General features: G+C 37.7%; 1 protein-coding gene across 2 annotated transcripts in view; it reads right to left on the reverse strand.

Annotated features, from left to right (window-relative positions):
• The window catches only part of GCC2 (GRIP and coiled-coil domain containing 2), a 63,869-nt gene that overhangs the window by 4,526 nt on the left and 37,875 nt on the right, over positions 1–21,468 (reverse strand). For both annotated transcript variants that reach the window (XM_008008316.3, XM_008008315.3), the window contains exons 12-22: positions 20,981–21,085; positions 19,854–20,016; positions 19,301–19,401; positions 19,128–19,205; positions 18,385–18,522; positions 17,216–17,337; positions 14,987–15,163; positions 12,238–12,455; positions 9,839–10,033; positions 8,238–8,377; positions 5,460–5,661 (exon numbers count right to left, since the gene is read on the reverse strand). In XM_008008316.3, the coding sequence (XP_008006507.3) occupies positions 5,460–5,661; positions 8,238–8,377; positions 9,839–10,033; positions 12,238–12,455; positions 14,987–15,163; positions 17,216–17,337; positions 18,385–18,522; positions 19,128–19,205; positions 19,301–19,401; positions 19,854–20,016; positions 20,981–21,085 (1,639 nt within the window). The remainder of the gene's footprint in view (positions 1–5,459; positions 5,662–8,237; positions 8,378–9,838; positions 10,034–12,237; positions 12,456–14,986; positions 15,164–17,215; positions 17,338–18,384; positions 18,523–19,127; positions 19,206–19,300; positions 19,402–19,853; positions 20,017–20,980; positions 21,086–21,468) is intronic.

A 21,468-nucleotide genomic window follows, 5' to 3' on the forward strand; every position in this document is an offset into this window, starting at 1 on the left:
CCTATAACAGACCGGGCGCGGTGGCTCACGCCTGTAATCCCAGCACTTTGGGAGGCCGAGGTGGGCGGATCATGAGGTCAGGAGATCGAGACCATCCTGGCTAACACGGTGAAACCCCGTCTCTACTAAAAATGCAAAAAATTAGCTGGGCGTGGCAGTGGGCGCCTGTAGTCCCAGCTATTCGGGAGGCTGAAGCAGGAGAATGGCGTGAACTCGGGAGGCGGAGCTTGCAGTGAGCCAAGATGGCGCCACTGCACTCCAGCCTGGGCGACTGAGCGAGACTCCGTCTCAAAAAAAAAAAAAAAGGAAAAAAAAAAAAAAAAAAAAAAGAAAAGCCTATAACAGGCTTGGTCTATTTTCCTACAGGGTTGTTGGGCTTTTTTTCCTCTTTACTTACTTGTATAGAGTTTTACCCCTCTGTGTATATATGGTGTACAAGTGACAATATTCAGATCTGTAAATTGTAACCCAGTCTGGGAGCAAAGAAGATACAGAAAAATGACTTACTTCCTGCTTGAGTAGTAAAATTGAGATTCAAATTTTGCATACAGAATTACTATATGGCTAACTTACTCGGGGAGCAAAGCTGACTTACCAAAGTCTATCTCAAATAGAAATGAAACACTCAATTTGTGAACTATGCTGAATTTTAATGTGTGTGGGGGCAGGGTGAATGAACATTTGTGATACAAGGACAGGAGCAATCTATACTTAGCAGTATCTATTTGACATTAATTGTTTGGGGACTACCGCTACACTCTAAGTCATTTTACCTTTTAACACAGAATTGTAACAGGCTACTCTGAGCAGCTCATGCCATCTGCTTGAAATTTAATGTGTTTATTTATAAAGAGTTTGTGTTTATTTGTTTCTTTATAAGGAGTTTGATGCTGCTTTTCAGAGTTGGGTAATCTACTTTACCCCCTAAGCTAATGTTTCCCAAATACACCCAAACCCACAGAAAGGAAAACTATTCCCCATAAACTTACAGCCAACATCATAAACATTTTATATCTAGAGCTGATGATACAGTCAGGTATTGACCAATACTCATGCATATATGTAGAGTTTCAAGAAATAATTGCTTACCCTTACTAACATATTCTAATGTTTGACATACTATTTTAATTTTTAAAAAAAAATGGGATTTTACTCTGTCGCCCAGGCTGAAATGCAGTGGCATGACCAGGATTTCGACCAGAAGTTTGACTGCAGCCTCAAATTCCTTATAATAAACAATCCTGCTGCCTTAGCCTCCTGAGTAGCTAGGACTACAGGCACATGCCACCACGGCTGATATATTCTAAAATTTTTGTAGCCATAGGTTCTTGCCATGTTGCCCAGGCCGATTTTGAACTTCTGTCCTCAAGCAATCCTCCTGCCTGGTATTCCCAAACTGTTGGGATTACAGGTATGAGTCACTGAGCCCAGCTTGTATTCTTCTGATTAAAAAAAAATATTCTGAATGTGATCCACCAAATTAATTTCACCATCCACTAATAGGTAGCAACCTGAATGAAAAATACTGTTATTAAACTTTAGACAAAACCAGAGATTACAAACATTTGCTTCCAAGGAGATGAAGGAGGCAAGAGGTACTTGTTTGCTCTGATGGGCCCTGTTTCCTTCAGTGCCAGGAAGAGTGGCTCTCAGACCTTTAGTACTTTCAAGGCTTTGGTAACAAAATGCCCCTAGTGTGACCAGTCAGGCTGACAGTCCACACCTGTAATATGGTAGTTACATTTCCTTTGCATGTTTGTCTTTCTTGCATCTTAGACTTTTTACCTAGGAAATTTTCTTTTTGCTTGGAGTACATCATTAAGAATTTTCGACGAAGGCGAATTCTTAAAGAGTTTTTGTTTTCCAGAAGAGATTTTGGAAAATATAAAAGGTTGGCAGTTATTTCTTTTAGTACATGAGATAGTATCACACCAATGGTGTTGATAAGTCTATTTTGAGGCAATGTGTCTTCTTTCTCTGGCTGCTTTTGAGATTTCTCTTTATAAGGAGTTTTACTCTTTAGGGGCAGTTTTACTCTTACGTGACTAGAAGTAGATTTCTTTTTTTTAAACACTGCTTGAGATTTTATTGGGTTTTTGAATCTGTGGATAGACATCCGTCTCCATTTCTAAAAGATTTCTAGCCATTCTCTTCATAAATGATCTGTGCTCTATTCTTTTATCTCCTTTTAGAACTTCAATTAGTAAAAACATGTTTGATGTTTTTATTTATCCTCTATGTCTTTTCCCATTCTTTTTCTTTTTTGTTTCTCCCATGCTGAATTCTGTGTAATTTCTTCTGAACTATCTTCTAGTTTACATTCTTTTTTTTTTTTTTTTTTTTTTTTTTTTGAGACGGAGTTTTGCTCTTGTTACCCAGGCTGGAGTGCAATGGCACCATCTTGGCTCACTGCAACCTCCACCTCCTGGGTTCGAGCGATTCTCCTACCTCAGCCTCCCAAGTAGCTGGGATTACAGGCATGTGCCACCACGCCTGGCTAATTTTTGTATTTTTAGTAGAGACGGGGTTTCACCATGTTGGCCAGGCTGGTCTCAAACTCCTGACCTCAGGTGATTCGCCCTCCTCGGCCTCCCAAAGTTCTGGGATTACAGGCGTGAGCCCACCACACCCGCCCTTACATTATCTAAATCTGTTGCTAAACCATCATTGCTTTTAATTGTTATAAGGTGTCTTTTATGTACTCACACTGGTAAGAGACAAGTAGTAAATAATCTTTAAAGGGCAAACTAATTTAAATTTAAGTGTTTTCCTGTATATTTACAGGACTTAGCAACTATGCACATCTTCGAGTTCTGGGTTTCTAATGTATATCTCCTCTATGATATTCTTTAAAAATATGTTATTGGTATCCCTTAGGTTAGTCTCTTTTAGAACTTCTAATCAACGGACCCTTAACTTACAGGAGCCACCTGGATGTTAGCAACATCCACATTAAACGTGCTGAGCTTTTAAAAGAGGGCTGTTAGACATGCTAAGTATTTTGAGATATCATTGTTCTATTGAAAACTTTTGATTTATATATTTTTATATAATTTTGAGATTTCTCTGTCTTGTTTTTATAGGGGCAGTTTTACTCTTATGTGACTAGAAGTAGATTTCTTCTTTTTTATAACTATAAAATTAGGTTTACTTTTGTTAGAATAAATTAAAGACAGTGAATTTGTAATTTGCAAATTTGTAACTGGAATAACTATTTACTAAAAATATATATGATGTATTCTTATTTGGGCTCTTGTGACAAAAATACTATTGTGGCTATAGAAATCTAAGAACTGAGATTACTTCAGTATTGAGAACGTTCCTCCTTCATCATTAGAAAGACTATAAAAAACCAGATTCAAAGAAACTATCAATACTACTTATGAGGTACGTCTGTAAAAAAAAAAATTAAGCCTGCGTCTTATCAGGCCTCTAGACCAGGGGTTCTCAAGGTATGGGCCCCAGACCAGAAGTATCAGCAACAAATTGTTAAAAATGCAGAATCTTGGGTCAGAAACTGGGGACCAGCAACTGGAATTTTAGTAAGTATACCCGATGATTCAGATGTCTGCTCAATTTTGAGGATGACTCTATCAGTTTAGTTATTAGGATTTACAGGGGATAGGGGAACATGTTAAAGAGTACCAACTAGATAAGGTCAATCAGTTAAAAGTAAGACGTCTGGACATTCTGGGCCTCCTGATGTCTTAGAAAGCACACAATACTATCTATGATGTATTTTTGTCTACCATCCCACCCAATTGCACCTGGATCTTCCTATGTATAGTCAATTGGAACAAGTTCAGTGTTACCCTGTAATGATTAAAACCAGAATATAGGACTGCTATAGCATAAATGACCAGTTTCTTCAATTAATAAGTGGCACATTAAAAAATATATTTATATATATAATTGCTATAGATTTAAAAAACAACAAAATGGCCAGGCGTGGTGTCTCACGCCTCTAATCACATCACTTTGGGAGGCTGAGGTGGGCAGATCACAAGGTCAAGAGATTGAGACCATCCTGGTCAACATGGTGAAACCTCGTCTCTACTAAAAATACAAAAATTAGCTGGGTGTGGTGGCGCGCGCCTAGAGTCCCAGCTACTCGGGAGGCTGAGGCAGGAGAATCGCTTGAATCCAGGAGGCAGAGGTTGCAGTGAGCCGAGATTGGACCACTGCCCTCTAGCCTGGGTAACAGAGCAACACTATGTCGCAAACAAACAAAAAAACAACAACAAAATAAAGCTTAAGGAACATCAACCAAATGCAATATAGAAGCCCTATTTAGGATACTATACAAAGACATTCACAATAACCCAGGCAAAATGAACATAAACTGGGTATAGGTGACAGAGAAATCCAATAAACACTGAATTATTCATTGGGCAAATAAATGATGTGTGGGATTTGTTTTAAAGTCTCTAACTCTCCCCTGTTTGTGCCAAGATTGTCCATGAGCTGAAAACTGTTAGAGGTGGGTGACAGCTACAAAAGAGATTATAGTGTCCTCCTTGTATGCTTGAAAATGTCAACAATAAAATTTGAAACTAAAAACAAAAATGAAACCATAATTCTTAAGATGCAGTCTGAATTAACTACAGCAGCTGTATGTGAAGCATTTCAAAGGAGTTAATGACATCACAGTATTAAATCCATCTGACATGGAAACCACCTCCAACTACATCATAGTTTTTTTTTTGAGACGGAATCTTGCCCTGTTATCAGGCTGGAGTACTGTGGCGCGACAGATCACCGCATCCTCCGTCTCCAGGGTTCAAGCGATTCTCCTACCTCAGCCTCCCAAGTAGCTGGGACTACAGGTGCACGCCACCACGCCCAGCTAATTTTTGTATTTTCAGTAGAGACGAGGTTTCACCATGTTGGCCAGGATGGTCTCGATATCCTGACCTCGTGATCTGCTCGCCTCAGCCTCTCAATGTGGTGGGAATACAGGCGTGAGCCACTGGTGCCTGGCCTATGGCACAGTTTCAAAACTGCATTTGCCTAGAAAGTGGATTTCTGTATATAGACCAAGTGTTGGGCTATATGACTCCATTGTCTTAGGCTATTTGGCGTTGGAGGAGGGAAGAGGAGTGAAGTAGAAAAGGAATAAGCTAACAAATGTTTTTTAAAAAGTAGAATTTAAAACAAAACCACATTCAGCTGAACACCAGAACTCAATGCCAGGATACAAGTTCAATTTTCAAAGAACTAGAAGATCAAGCTAAGCACTGTATTGTATTTTGCTGAACGTTAAAATTATATAAATGTATTACAGTTGCCTAAAAATGTTAAAAACGTCAGCTTTTCAAATCTAGTCATGGCCTACTCATATGACAGACCCAATCCAAATGTGCAAAATTTGAAAGTTACACATATACACAAATTGTCAACCCCAAGGCGGTTTAGTTTAAGTTATAAGTTAGAAGTTCTAAGACTCTCCTTTTACCCACCTTGAGCAATCGCAGCAAGTTTTCCCTTTTCTTCAGGGCTGAGCTGCAACATTGTATTTATAACAGGAAGAAGTCTTTCTCTTTCACTACCTGGTTTCAGGAAAATGAACTGTAGCAAGACATTCTTCAAGTATTCCAGGTTAGCTGCAGACTTCTCTCGCTCTTGATTCCTTTCTAATCTTCTTATTTCACTTTTGAGAAGCTGGTGTTAGAGAAATGAATTAAAAATGGGCTTTAGGAGCTTCTGATTAAATATGGCAGACTGAACTCATGTATTTTTCTTCTCCCTGCTAAACGTCCCCCTTCCCTCCATATGGCAATAAAGGAGGGAATTTAGTTAACTGTAGCAGCTGTATGTGAAGCATTTCAAAGGAGTTTATGACATTACAGTATAAAATCCATTTGACATGAAAACCTGAACTCCAACTATGAGATAGTTTCAAAGCTGCATGTGCCTAGAAAGTGGATTGCTGCATATGCACCAAGTGTTGGGCTATATGACTCCATTGTCCTAAGCTATTTAGGGTTGGAGGGAAGAGGGGTGAAGTTGAAAAGGAACAAACTAATGCAAGAGGAGAAAAAGTAGATGAGACACATCAAGAAATTCTCACAAGATGAGAAACAGACGAACAAGTGGAAATGAGTCAGTCCAGCAGCTTACCAAGTATCACTGACAAGAGGAGAGGATGCATCCTGTGTAAATACTGGGGTTCTTGCTTCAGAAGCACAGGGTATCATGGAAATTGGAGTTGAAAGCTGGGGAACTGATGGAATGTCAACATGAGGAGCAACTAACTGGAGCCATGGGTTGGTACCAAGATGTTTCCTCTGCCTTCTACTTTCTATAGAAACTAAGCCTGTATGGCATGGGGCTCTGAAAATGGGCTGAGGGGAACATCTGTAGCCTCCACTAACTCCCTGCCCCTATCTTGTTCCTAAAGTCCCAGGCAGTTAAGACGTCCACAGTGAATGGCACTTAATCAAAAGTTCAGACACAGTGAAAATTCAAGAATGTAAGACAATGTAAAACACTATCAAAGAAATGAGGCAAAGAATGATATAAAAAAGGTAACAGCATGTTCAAGTCCTTGAGGAAGATTTCCAGGTTGAAACCAAGCCGTAGCTTTTATCATATTTTCATTTTAGGTTAGACAAGAAAGTTAACCAACTTTGTCCTAAAACCTAGGACCATTTAAAAAAGTGACAATAAAGAAGACTAAGAAATCATCAAGAGAGTATAAATTTATGAAAATATAACATTTGGCCAGGCGGGGTGGCTCATGCCTGTAATCCCAACACTTTGGGAGGCTGAGGCGGGCAGATCATGAGGTCAGGACATCAAGACCATCCTGGCCAACATGGTGAAACCCTGTCTCTACTAAAATACAAAAAATTAGCCGGGCATGGTGGTGCGTGCCTGTAGTCCCAGCTACTTGGGAGGCTGAGGCAGGGGAATCGCTTTAACCTGGGAGGCGGAGATTGCAGTGAGCCGAGATCACACCAGTGCACTCCAACCTGGTGACAGAGCAAGACTCTGTCTCAAAAAGGAAAAAAAAAAAAAGAAAATAAAACATTTAAATAAGTAACTTAGGTTTACTGGGCTAGTTAGTGATTTGTTAGCTATGATGTTTTTATCAGTGTGAAAATGTTATTTTATAGAGATGCATACTGAAGTATTTAGTGGTGGAATGTCATGATATATTCAATTTACTGAAAATAACTGAATTCAGCTTTAAAATAATCTGATAAGGCTAGCTAGTGGCCTTGCACAGTGGCAGGACAGATCTATTGGGAGCAGCAAAGTACAGGGGAAAAGCATGTACTTTTCAGACAGCTATGAGTTTGAACTTTGTTCCACCATTCACCAGCCTCAATTTCTCTCTCCACCAGTGATGAGATTAAATACTATATGTAAAGCCTAGGGCCTGGGTGATAAGAACTCCTCAGTAAGTAGTATGACTGCATTCTGAGGGGTGATTATCAGTGAGCCAGGGTGGAAATATCTCATTTGAGTAATTCTCAACTGCTCTGCAACATTCCTACATGTTTCTGGTGTCTACTTGAAACAGGAGAAAAACTTCCCATGCCACTTTGCCATCTCCACTTGAAAACTGTTTAGTAGTTCAGTACCATAAATATCATGTGAATGATTTAAATTTACTGTATATCTTTAGAATTCAAAGACTCACATCCAGTTAAGTTTTATTTAAGCATATGTGGAACAATGACTTGTGAGCAGCTCTCTAGTTTCTAAATCTATTATGGTTTCTTAGAAAAAGGAATTAAGAAATAATCTTTATGTAATAGGTATAAAAGCAATATTTTGGCCGGGCGCAGTGGCTCATGCCTGTAATACCAGCACTTTGGGAGGCTGAGGCGGGCGGATCACAAGGTCAGGAGATTGAGACCATCCTGGCTAACATGGTAAAACCCCGTCTCTACTAAAAATACAAAAAAATTAGCAGGGTGTGGTGGCGGGTGCCTGTAGTCCCAGCTACTCGGGAGGCTGAGGCAGGAGAATGGTGTGAACCCGGAAGGCGGAGCTTGCAGTGAGCCGAGATTGCGACACTGCACTCCAGCCTGGGCGACAGAGTGAGACTCTGTCTCAAAAAAAAAAAAAAAGAAAAGCAGTATTTCTCACCATCAGGAATCTAATATAAAGATCAAGACGTTATGGATGCATCTGCAGTGTGAATTTTTAAACTTGGGTGCCTGTGTATGGAGGACCAAGTAAACCAAACTGGCGGTTTTCATGGTGGCCAGGTTCACTGATCTCACCTTAATTTGCTCCATAAGGATTGCATTGGTTGCTTCTGTTTCCCGAAGCAGGCCGTTTAAGTGATCTGCACTTTTTGTGGTGGAACTGAGCTTCTGAACCAATTCTTCTTTGGTAAATTCGGCATGCCATAATGGAGGCTCTGCAAGATGTTCCAAGAATTAATTTTCAAAATCACAGATACAGATGAAGATTCTAAATAAGAAAACATCTAAATATAAATATCTTACTATGTGATATTTTATAGGTCTGCTTTCTTTGCCATTCATCTATTCAATATACCTTGATCAACAGATTATATCATAGGTGACACAAATAAAACAGTATCTCTGTTGTAAAGCATGTAATCTCACTGAATATAAGCCCTATAAGTCCCAGTTCTGAAATTTGTCAGAACTGTGTTTATAGGCAGTTTTATTACACATCTTCTTCCCATCTATGAATATTCCAAGACTTTGTGTCATTTCACTTATAATGAGGAAAGCATTAACATTTACTGGTCACGTATCATGTACCCTCATAAGAATCTTCTATCAGGTGGGGTAGGTATCATTATTCAAACTTTATAGACGATGAAACAGGCTCACAGATGACAGGTAATTCTGGCAGGAATCACAAAGTCAAATCGGCTTCTGGAGTCTGCTGCTGCTCTACCGTGACGCCTCCATGTCACCACTACTAACTTTGCCTGAAGGAACCACGACTTGCAGTTTCTACCCCCCATGGTCAGTGACCATGAATACAAATGACCCTTACTCCAGGTGACCCTGAAGTTTCAGGAAGATGACAAACAGATTACCCCTAAATTTGGAACAGTAATATTGATTATAGGTAAGAATAAAATATACCAAAACATCACTACAAAAATTTAGCATTACTTCACCAAGAGGAATAAACTGAAACTGTCAGTTTCTTGGAAGGGTGAGAAGATAGTTTATCCTGCTTTCTAATACCACCACCTATTTGTGACTGTAAACTTCCCACCACTTATCTATGGTTCAAACCTAGGGCAAGAGCTAGCATTTTATCTTAAAAAAGATTTGTTTCGTAATTTTCCCATTTGGACAGTGTGATGGTTAATGCTGGGTGTCAACTTGATTGGATTAAAGGATGCAAAGTATTAATCCTGTGAGGGTGTTGCCAAAGGAGATTAACATTTGAGTCAGTGGGCTGGGGAAGGCAGACCCACCCTTAATCTGGTAGGTACCATTTAATCAGCTGCCAGCGAATATAAAGCAGGCAGAAAAACATGAAAAGGTGAGACTGGCCTAGTTCTCCCAGCCTACATCTTTCTCCTGTGCTGGATGCTTCCTGCCCTTGAACATCAGACTCTTAGTTCTTCAGTTTTGGAACTTGGACTGGCTCTCGTTGCTCCTCAGCCTGCAGATGGCCTAGTGATCGTGTAAGGTAATACTTAATAAGCATCCATCCGTCCATCTAATTAGTTCTGTCCCTCTAGAGAACCCTAATACAAACAGGTAGTGGAATATTGAAATAAATTTTATTGGAGCAGCCTAAAAAAGCATATGTAACTTAGAGTAATAGTAGTTAAATAAGACAAAGAAATTAAATAAGAAAAACATATTTAGACAGAGTAACATACCAAGTTTAGTTTCGGGAGAATTAAGCAGCTGCTCTAAAGACTGTGTATATGTGCTGGCGGAAGACACAGACTCAGTATCAGTTGTCTCCATGCCTTCTCCCTCTTCCCGGGTTACAGTGTGCATGTCTAGAAGTGGGAGGTCTGTGTTTCTCCTTTCTCGAAGGTTCTTCAAAGATTGTTGAGAGGAAACTGGGCCTATTAGATTTTTTTTAAAGGTTAAGTGTGAGATTGTTCAAAATCTATTGATTCGACCTTACAGAGATACACAGTAAAATGAAAATATCAAATGATAAGAGTAGAGGAATTAAGTAACTATAAGACAAGTGAAAGGTATATGAAGAATTGCTAAAACATTTCTTAAAATTTAGTCATCAAGGCTGGGCATGGTTGCTCACATCTGTAATCCTAGCACTTTGGGAGGCTGAGGCGGGTGGCTCACAAGGTCAGGAAGTTCAAGACCAGCCTGGCCAAGATGGTGAAACCCTATCTCTACTAAAAATACAAAAGTAAGGTGGGCACGGTGGCAGGTGCCTGTAATCCCAGCTGCTGGGGAGGCTGAGGCAGAGAATTGCTGGAACCCAGCAGGCAGAGGTTGCAGTGAGCTGAGATCACGCCACTGCGCTCCAGTCTCGTGACAGAGCGAGTCTCAAAAGAAAAAAAAAAAATTTAGTTATCAAATATCAAACTTTTAACTACGTTAGTCATTTTAGCAGAAGCTATAAATTAATTGCTACTAGCTAAGATAAACTGTGAGATAACACAGCTCATAATACAGTACTACTTATTTTTTATTAATTTAGAGTAGAGGGCCATACTGCTGCTAAATACTGGCCAAAATTAAAAAACTAGATTCTAGCAATTTTTCAGGATTAGGTATTTGAGATTGCTGCATACTTCTTGAAACAAACTTGCTGAAATCTGCTCGGTAGACATCCTCGATCACTGCCCTTATACTTTTACCTCTGCAGCTTCTTAACTGTTGCTGCTCATACCTACAGTGTTCATACAATAAGAGCCCAGAATCCAGAGCATGGACCTAATCAATTACATTGTCTAGCAAGACTTTCCTGCTTGCTGATGAACTGTAAAGTGCTTTTTCTTTTTTTTTTCCCTGAGACAGGGTCTCACTCTGTCACATAGGTTGGAGTGCAGTGGCACAATCTTGGCTCACAGCAACCTCTGCCTCCCAGGCTTAAGCCATCCTCCCACCTCAGCCCCACGAGTAGCTGGGACTTACAGGTGCATGCCATCCTGCCCAGATAATTTCTGTATTTTTAGTAGAGATGAGGTTTCACCATGTTGCCCAGACTGGTCTCAAACTCCTGGCCTCATGTGATCCACCTGACTTGGCCTCCCAAAGTGCTGAGACTGCAGGCGTGAGCCATCATGTCTGGTCTAAACTGTCAAGTTTATCAGGCCCTTTGACATCTATTAGTTTATTGACCCTGAAACATCTGAAGTTCAGATAAATTTAATGACTTTGCCCAAGGTCTCACAACTGAGTTAGAAACCAGAATTGTAATCTAGATTTTTAAATTTCAGATTTCATTTATTTTGCATTTCATTAAGTTGCCTTAGGCCTGATTGCCCTTTCTAAAGCATTTTCCTGAGTTTCTGATAAGCTGACTGCTTATTCCACTGCTAATTCCTAGATTACAATCTCCTGTACGACCTTTGCCCTGGCCAATTACTTCTTTTGTTGATTCTTTGGCGTATGTTAAATTATCCTGAAGTTGCTTTTTTACCCTAATAAGTGACCGATAGCTGCTAATGCTCCAGTGACAGTATTTCCCATGGGAAACCAAAACACTATCAACTTGCTACTAAAATACTGCATCATCATGGCTGACATTTTTCCACTTCTTCCTGGAAGCAGAATGGAAGACACTGGGTGTGGCTGAACTAAAACTCCAACTAGTTGTAAATGTGAAAGGAAAGAAGCTATATCGGCCATGCAATTCTACACATTCAGTGCCGCCTGAGTGTTTCTAAGCTCCTTGCTCTATCTCTAATGTTTCTATTTAAAAGTAGACAAACTTGATGACTAACAACAGAGAACACGAAACAAATCTGGTGAATACTAGAATTAAGACATATGTTATGAGACTACCAGAGTATGTTTAAGTCAGAGAAAAAGAAATACTCCTTTCCATTGAGGGTAAGAAATACATCAAAGTCAGCATTCTAAGAGGTTATACAGGCCTCTGTAAGTATAATCAAGGAAGGATTCAGATGGTTCAAATATCTTCCTAGTAAGCAAATCCAAAATTCATTAATCACAGAATTGACACTGGTGACACCTAGTAAATTTTCTTTCTTATGAATTTGGAAGAATGTATTTAAGAGACATAAATACACGAAAATTTGAACAACTAATATTTCCATGTGTACATACATACTTCTTGTGGTCGGTTCATTCTTAAGCTGGAAGAGCTGTGCCTCCACCTTGGAGAGCTGCTGCTGTAACGTCTCCACTGTCTTTCTGTGCTCTTCCTGCAAATGTCGCACTTGATCTCGGAAGCTATTTCGAAGGACCTCATTCTGGGATGTTAGCTGACTCACAGTCTGTGTATGCTCAGACTTCATCATCATGTTCTCTGACTGTATGGAACACAATCTGAAAGACGAGAAACTTAGTTCACAGAAGATCTTTCAACTTTATATGCTGACTTTAGCCTTTCTCCACTGGGTTCTCCAAGAGAATTAGCTCTAAGACCTCTATTGAATGTATGAATCAGCTTCTCTCCTACATACCTACATTGTACTCATTGTGTAATAACTTGATGAGAACTGACACTGGCTGTCATCTAGTTCAAATAATCTGCGTTCCACATTTCAGATGAAGAACCCCAGTTGAGAAACTGCGTTGTGTGGTCCAGACTAGGAACTTCATGGTTCATCAGAAAAAAGGACCATATTTAAAGCATAAAATAATGATACTTTTAATTAGTCCACTTCTTCATGTCATCGTATGTGGTAGCTCACATAAATATAAGATTAATCTCCCTTTTATCTACTACCCTGAAAATATGAGGGGGGGGGGTGGGAAAAAAAACTCACACTCTTAATTCACTCAGAAAACTTTAGAGGAAAGTATCCATTTTTGAGTCGAGTAACACAAACCACAAACACGGACTTGGTTTACTATAGCTGTTTCAAATCTCACTGCACGTAAGAATCTCTGGAGTACCTTGTTGAAAATAGAGACATCTAGTTTTCATGTTACACCCACTGAATCAGCATCTCAGTAGTATTCTAGGAATTCCCTACTTTTAGCAGTTTTCAATGTGATTTTTATGTGCTCAGCCTGAAACTAACCAGTGGGCCTACAATTTGGGAACCATCACTTTTAAGGGTTTACCTGTAGTTTTCATGTTTTATATGTTTGGCTTTGGTAAAACAAAAGAAAACAAAAAAACATTTCCTTTTACACAGGGGATCCACATAATTCTCTCATAAAAATACAAAAGCTGTCGGAGAAAAAAGTAAAAGCCCTCATTAATTACTCTCATGCCTGGCAGGATGAAATCCCAATTCCACAGGTAGATAAATGTTGTTAACAGTTTAGCCTATACTTTTCCAAGACATTTTTTCTACCTGCTACACTTATACGCACCATATAAGGTTTAAAACAGGGGTTACTGGCTGAAGAGAGAAATGCAATAAAATACCATGTTTTAGAAAAGAAATCTTAATTACTAAGTTCATATTGATTAATGAATCTAGAAAATACTAGTGTATACACATTTCACTGCAAGCATTTTGTTCAAACAATATCTACCAAGAAAGTAAAGGAAGAACCATCGGTAGTTACAAAAATAGTCCAAGCAGGATAAATATTAGAGGTAGGGTAAAGTGTCTATTCTCAGGCAGTATCAGTGACATTTCTAAATTCACCTACTTGAAAGCTAAATATTTAAACCGCCCATCTGGAATAAGAATGACTGTGCTGATGGAAGTTCACTGTTCTGTCTCAGTTTTTACTGAAGTGTTTATATTAACTGTAGTCTCTGGGTAATACAGATATTAATTAGTTAGCCTAATTATCACATTCCTCTGGAACCATTTTCACAATCTACTATAGAGAAAGTATAAATATTAAAACATTTTTAAAAGTGGAGACTACATAAAGAGGCTATTTCTCTATACTTGGGCACAGACAGTAACAATACTGTTAGTTTTTAACATTTCTGAAGAAGAGGAAAGACTCCTAAAGATACCTCAAAATGCTATGAAAAGTGACTGGCACATAGTAGGTGCTCAAAAAACACTTACTGAAAGATTGAATTACTTTAGAGGAATCAACAGTTACTTTATTTGTGTTAGCAATGTAATTTGCAATAACTTTCCTAAAGAATAAGTGTTGAAGAATATCAAGCAAACATCACCTAGATAATCTCATGGTAAACCCTGGTGATAGGCAGCTAAAAAACTGGTCCATCTCCCTGAAACTTTTGGTTTACATGATTGACAAGCAAATTACACTGTTAACAGACAGAAGCCACAAAAAGCTAAGTGCTTTCACTTTTCAGATTAGCATAAGATTAGATATATATTATATAAGAAAATCTGTGATAAAAGTATCTTAACACCCTTGATAAAAGACGCTCAAAGAAGAATTCGTTTTCTCAGGCTAATATTCCTACTACCCAATTTCTTTATCATAGGAGTTCAAAACTTCTTGTTCACAATCTATTTATTTTGCCAATACGCCTAATGTCTATTTAAAGTATTATAGTGATGCACAAAATATGACAAATTGAAGATAGAATTACAAAGATAAGTTGCATATTCTTTTTCAGTTAGCAACTATTTGGGTGTTTTCTTCTAGAAAAAAAAAATGCTTATGATTTGGATTGAAAAGTAGTATGTTTTTGTTTTTTTAGAGAAACATCCTAGCCAAGAAGGCTGTAGGAGACGCAGAATACTGGATGAGCAGACAGACATTAGTTGTTCTTAAAAATGCAAAATACAAAAGCAAGGTAAAAGGTGAAGCTCTAAGGTAGATAAAGCAAAGTTACCAAGCCTTTAGATATGTCTATTTTTTATTTTCTAATCTGCATTTATCTCAAGGAGCAACATATTAGAAGTTTCAACAAAGAAATACATTGCTGTCTGGTACAGCATTAGTGCTGCTAACAACCTTACTTTTCCCGGAGTTCCGCCTCTTTGGACACAGTTTCCTGAAGCATCTTGTTGTGCCTTTCTAGCAGTGTATCATGTTCAGACTGCAATGTTTGAAGTTCAGATACATTAATCTGTAAGTTATTTTGGCTATCTTGTAATTTGATTTTTAGTTGGTCAATCAGCATTTCCAGATGTTCCCTAAAACAGAAATACAGTTTAAAAATTTTTTGAAAAAGGTGAATTTGATTTTGTGGTTTTAAATATAGTTTAACCATTTAATCTTTCAATGTCATACTCTTGGAAGATTCTAAAGGAAATATAATAGAAGAATTCAAGACTAGGATTAAATATAATACAAAAGATACAGCCAGATTTAAAATCTTAGGCACTATAGATTTACAAAAAATTTCTCCAAAATTTAGAATTTCATATTCAAAAAGGGGCATCAAAATAGCCTATTTTATGTTACGGGACTATGTCAGCTAAAGAAAAAACGTCACGTTACTTTTCTTTTTTTTTTTGAGATGGAGTTTGGCTCTGTTGCCCAAGCTGGAGTGCAGTGGCGCAATCTTGGCTCACTGCAACCTCTGCCTCCCAGGTTCAAGTGATTCTCCTGACTCAGCCTCCCGAGTAGCTGGGACTACAGGCACACACCACCACACTCAGTTAATTTTTTATTTTTAGTAGAGGCGGGGTTTCACCATGTTGGTCAGGTTGGTCTTGAACTCCTGACCTCAGGTGATCCGCCAGCCTTGGACTCCCAAAGTGCTGGGATTACAGGTGTGAACCACCATACCGGGGCACACTCACAGTTCTTAAATTGTAGTTTTAAAAATGGTATGTCAGACCAAGTTACAGTGAAAGATAATCCCTGAAGAAAAGCAGGTCTTTTCAGACTTGGAAAAAAAACTAGGTGGAAATAGTTAAAATCCTAATTCTGCCACAATAAGTACAATACACTATTAGTTTCTTTTTTAAAAAATGTATTTATATTATAAGAAAGTAGAAGCAACACAAAACATTTACATTCATATAATCTGAACTCAAAATTTAGGCATGGTCAAAAATGGCTCTTGAAAATGGTGACCTTTTTTTATTTATGAAATGTATCAGTATCTAATTTCCCCTTTATATAATGAGCTACTGGAGAGAAAATACCATGTTTCAATCTACAGTCTCTATATTTAATAGATTCCTAAATGAAAGTAACAGAAACATAAACATGCAAAATCCATAATAATTAGTCTTGTTTAGAACAGTAAGAGTCAGATGTAAAACTGCTTTGAATACTGAACCGCTACTCAAAGACAGAACACAGATGCCATGGAATGCCCTATCTCTTACTCCCAGTGCAAACAGGATTTGTATGCTACTTTTAAAGCAGCATAAACAATATACCATTCAAATAGAACTGAAATGGTCATAAACAAGAAAAGTTTAATTCTAGACCAAAATTCAGTATGAAATTTAAAATTTTTTGAAATAAGTAAAATATTTTAAAGCAACTTCTGTTTAACCTAAATTAATGGCAAATAAGTATACTTCGCATTTTAATTTTCACTTCTGAATTTTCAAAATTGGAAAAACAAATCATAATGTAATTTTAATGCCGGTATTTCTACCATGACAAGATCTTATTAAGACCAGACTGAACTGTTAGCCTATTATCTCATATCCTGGCCTCACTGTGCACTTTAACATCTAATTTTAGAGTTTGTAACAGTGTCCTTTGTAATGAAGTTTCCCTGTTACTGTCTGCAGACACAGTGAAGCCAAGAAATCCTGTTTTCTTTGGTAACAATATACATAATTTCACAGTTAAAAATCATAATAGGATTTTAGGCTAGGTGCTGTGGCTCACGCCTGTAATCCTAGCACTCTGAGAGGCTGAGGTGGGTGGATCATCTGAGGTCAGGAGTTTGAGACCAGCCTGGCCAACATGGTGAAACCCTGTCTCTACTAAAAATACAAAAATTAGCTGGGCGTGATGGTGCATGCCTGTAATCCCAGCTACTCAGGAGGCTGAGGCAGGAGAATCACTTGAACCCGGGAAGCGGAGGTGACAGCAAGCTGAGATTGCATCACTGCACTCCAGCCTGGGCAACAAGAGCGAAACTCTGTCTCAAAAAAAAAAAACCACACAAAAAAACCACAAAAAACCACACACAAAACATAATAGGATTTTCAATCTACTTGGTGAAGAACCTGCACTGTGGGAGGAAAACTCTGCATATTTAATTTAGACTTTACCTTTCTTGTTTAGCGCCCTCAGTTTCAGCCTGAGACATAGATTTATTTTTCTGTTGTTTTAGAACGTTATGAACTCGGACTTTGTAGCTCTCGAATTCAGAGGTTACAGCAGCTTGTTCTGCCTATAACATTTAAAAGAGAGAAACGTTTTGTATCGTAACAGGGTCCTTCTATTTTCTTTCAGAGATTAACAAATTGAGATAAAAACCTGTTTTTTAAAGTAAGAAAAATGGCTGACATACTTTTTGGTTCCTTGATTAACCCTGCTAAAAAGTATACTTCTGTTGGCTTTACACTTAATTTTCTTTTCAATTGATACATAATTGTACATATTTATGGGGTGCATGTGATATTTTGATGGATACACACAATGTGTAATAAGCAAATCAGGGTAATTAGGATATCCATTGCCTCAAATATTTATCAGGTCTTCGTGTTGGGAGGCCTTACACTTTTTAAAGGCCTCTCAATAATATATTTTTTTTCCTGATAAGAGATCCGTTTCTACCACGTCTTCTACCCTGGTAGATTAATTTACTAACCATACATTTTATAGTGGCACTATGTGCTGTTGGAACTTTATAAACATTTTCTCTTACGACATCCCTTTTATAAATTTGAGACAAATTAACTCAAATAAATTATTTGAACTTCAGTTTTCAAAACAGAGTGGTAAGTGTTAGGTTCTAGGTCTTCCACTTTCCTGAAGTGATCTGTGAACTCCCACAACAGCGTTGCCATGATTGCTTAAATCAGACCTGCATCTAACACAACCACTGCACTTTGCCTGTTCTGGATGATGACAAGAAAGTAGGCACCCACAGCCATGCTACTAAAATGTTATTTTATCATCATTTAGCCCTCAGAAAGAACTGTAACACCTTCCTAATAAAAAAAAGTTTTATAAAGAAGTGACACATAAATTGCAAAACAAGGTTGAAATGGAAAAAACATCATGTTTTTCCTTTTGGCAGAAAAAGTGATCCAAATTACGACTGGGGTTGGCACGGGATTGGGGTTAGAGGCAGATTAACTGAACAGGTCTTAATCTAATAAGTGCTCTTAATAGCAAAATACTAAAAAGGGAGAGCACAGCCCTGGAGTAAACACCAATGACTAGCTGACAATAAAATCCCAGTGGCTCGCTGTGGCTGCCCTGAAGAACGCACCTTGGCAGCACGGCTCTCCTCCTGTAGCGCTGTCACTCTCTGCTGGTACGCACTTAGCGTACGCTGGTGCTGTTCTGCAGAGGTTTTCAGGTGCTCGTGGATTTTGTGTTTCTCTGATGTTATTTCAGCCAGCTGTATCTGGGGGTAAATCTTTAAATTTAGCTTTAGCAAATCCTACCTTCACTAGTTAAAGAGGTTTTCCTTAAAACACAAACTTTAGGTTTGAGACATAAGTACATATAAGGCATAATTAAGTAGCGAAATATTTTTATGTATTATTACTGAAAAAGTAGAGACAAGTAGAACATTTTCTCACTAATTTATCTTTTCTTAAACCAACATCAATTAAAAAAAATGAAAATCCCAGACTACATATTTAACATACAATGTCTAAATACTTCAAGACATTATATATATAAAAATATATACAAATGTAGCAAACATATAAAATCATTTTATAAACTGTTTCTTGTGACTGTAATATCATTTAGAAAGTTCAGATGCATGCTTATTTTGCACTATTCTACCGTGTATTACAAATTTCCAAATATATGAAAATAATCTAGCTTGAGCTAAACAATATATTCCAGTTATATACCAGACTTGATTTATTGTTGCAAATTCCTCAAAATGTTGAGGAATCTTTCTAGATATCCTTATAGGATAATTAGTAAAATCTCTGAATGGTACCTCACTTCTACATGAAAAAACATTTTTTTAATCTTAAAAAGTAAAAACCTTACTTTATAGACTTCTACTTGCTGCTGGCTTGCCTCCAGCTCACCTTTTAAAGATGCTTGAAGTATTAAGTGATCAGTTTCCTAAAGAATGAGAATCTTGGTTAAATTTTTAAAAATGTTACTCATAAATAAATTATGAATAAGTACTAAAATATGAAACTGAAAAATTAACATACTGCTTGCTTTGAATCTGCCAGTTCCTTTTTGGTTTTCACAAGCAATTGCTTGATTTTGGTATTTTTTTCTTCATATTGTTGTACTGAAGACTGTAATGAAGCTAGCACAAGAAATAATTTCAGCAGAAAAAGATGAAACATTTTTTATGAGTGAATTTGAATACACAAATAATGTCTTCTTTATATTGGCTCATCGTTAAAAGAAGCCTGTTTTAGCTTTTTATTATGGAATACTTCAAACATATGTGACAGTAGTAACAACAGTGCCATAAACTCTACTGTACCCATCTCCCAGCTTTTACAATTACAACCCATGACAATCTCAGTTAACCCAGACAACAGCAAGGTACTTAAGAAATGTTAAAGTGAATAAATGTGGACTATAAACATCTTAATGGCAAACAGTTTTATACCCATTCTGGGCCCCAGTAACATTTATCCTGTTAAACACTTGACAGTGAAAGACTGGTGAAATAAACAAGAAATGCCCCCCACTAAATCAAGTTGTTATGATGAAATAATTAAAAGGTAAAGTGAACTTTATTTAACTCACTTATTTCTTCTTGTAGGGTTTCTTGTTTCTGTTTTTGAATTTTTATTTCTTGCTCCAAATCTTCTATCTTGTTGTTTTTATTACTTAACTTTTGATTTAGTTCTTTCATCAAACGTTCATAATCAGCTATTTCCATATTCATCAATGTGGTTTGTTGGGCATCCTGCACATTTTATAAATAAAAGATTTAGACAATAGTAGATCAGTTCATTTGTAAAATTGCTAAAATGATGCCACAGCAATAAATTGATGCTTTTCTGTAATACTCAAATCGTTTACACTGTAATGAAGAAATGAGGAGTTGGATATTTTCTAGTTTTTAATTTCACAAAATATTTTCTAACAGTTTAACCCAACTTTCTTAGTTTCATTTTATTTCATTATAACGAACTACAATGGGCAGTTGTAGCCTGTGGAGCTCGTATTTATGAAATACTAATACTTCAAGTGGCTCTTATATAATAGTACATTTCTTTTTAGCCTAATTTTTGAAGGAGTAAAGTCAGCCAAAGTTTTAAGTATAATACAAATTTCAAGCTTTGACATTCATTAAATCTTAATGTGTCATACAACAATTATGTACACAAAATGAAATGTCAAACCAAAATCTTATAACTCATGAGCTTAGATTCTTCTGAAAGGACTGGTACTTAGACAAGTTAAATTTTCAATTTTTTGAGCAAGTAATTTATAAAGCATTATTTTAGTACCACAAGTAACATTCTAAAATATTTCTTTTCAACATGTATAGAATAGTTTAACAATGCAGGCTGGGTGCAGTGGCTCACACCTGTAATCCCAGCACTTTGGGAGGCTGAGATGGACAGATCATTTGAGGTCAGGAGTTCAAGACAAGCCTCACCAAAATGGTGAAACTCCTTCACTACCAAAAATATAAAAAGTTAGCCGGGTGTGGTGGTGCATGCATGGAATCTCGGCTACTCGGGAGGCTGAGGCTCAATAATTGCTTTGAACTTGGGAGGCAGAGGTTGCAGTGAGCCGAGATCAGGCCACTGCACTCCAGCCTGGACCACAGAGCAAGATCACAGAAAGAACAGAACAAACAGAACAACAAAACAGAACAACGTGAATATTACACCAATTTTGACCCTAGTGTTTTATTTTACCTTTTTAACCAGCTCTAATTCTTGCATGGTTTTCTGAAGCTGTTTCTTTTCCTTTTGAAGTTGTACCTGAAGTTCTTCAAGTTCATTTACAGTAGTGGCATGTTCCTGAAATTAAAAATAAAAACAACCCACACAACCCAACCAACATTAAAAAGGTATTTTTAAGGGGCTTTAAAATAAATCTGATGGTCGGGCGCAGTGGTTCACGCCTGTAATCCCAGCACTTTGAAAGGCCCAGGCGGGCAGATCACAAGGTCAGGAGACTGAGACCATCCTGACTAACACGGTGAAGCCCCGTCTACTAAAAACACACACAAAAAATTAGCTGGGCTTGGTAGTGAGTGCCTGTAATCCCAGCTACTCGGGAGGCTCAGGCAGGAGAATGGCGTGAATCCGGGAGGCGGAGCTTACAGTGAGCTGAGATTGTGCCACTGCACTCCAGCCTGGGCAACAGAGCAAGACTCCGTCTCAAAATAAATAAATAAATA

The sequence above is a fragment of the Chlorocebus sabaeus genome, chromosome 14, assembly GCF_047675955.1.
Source record: "Chlorocebus sabaeus isolate Y175 chromosome 14, mChlSab1.0.hap1, whole genome shotgun sequence".
Lineage (NCBI taxonomy): Eukaryota > Metazoa > Chordata > Mammalia > Primates > Cercopithecidae > Chlorocebus > Chlorocebus sabaeus.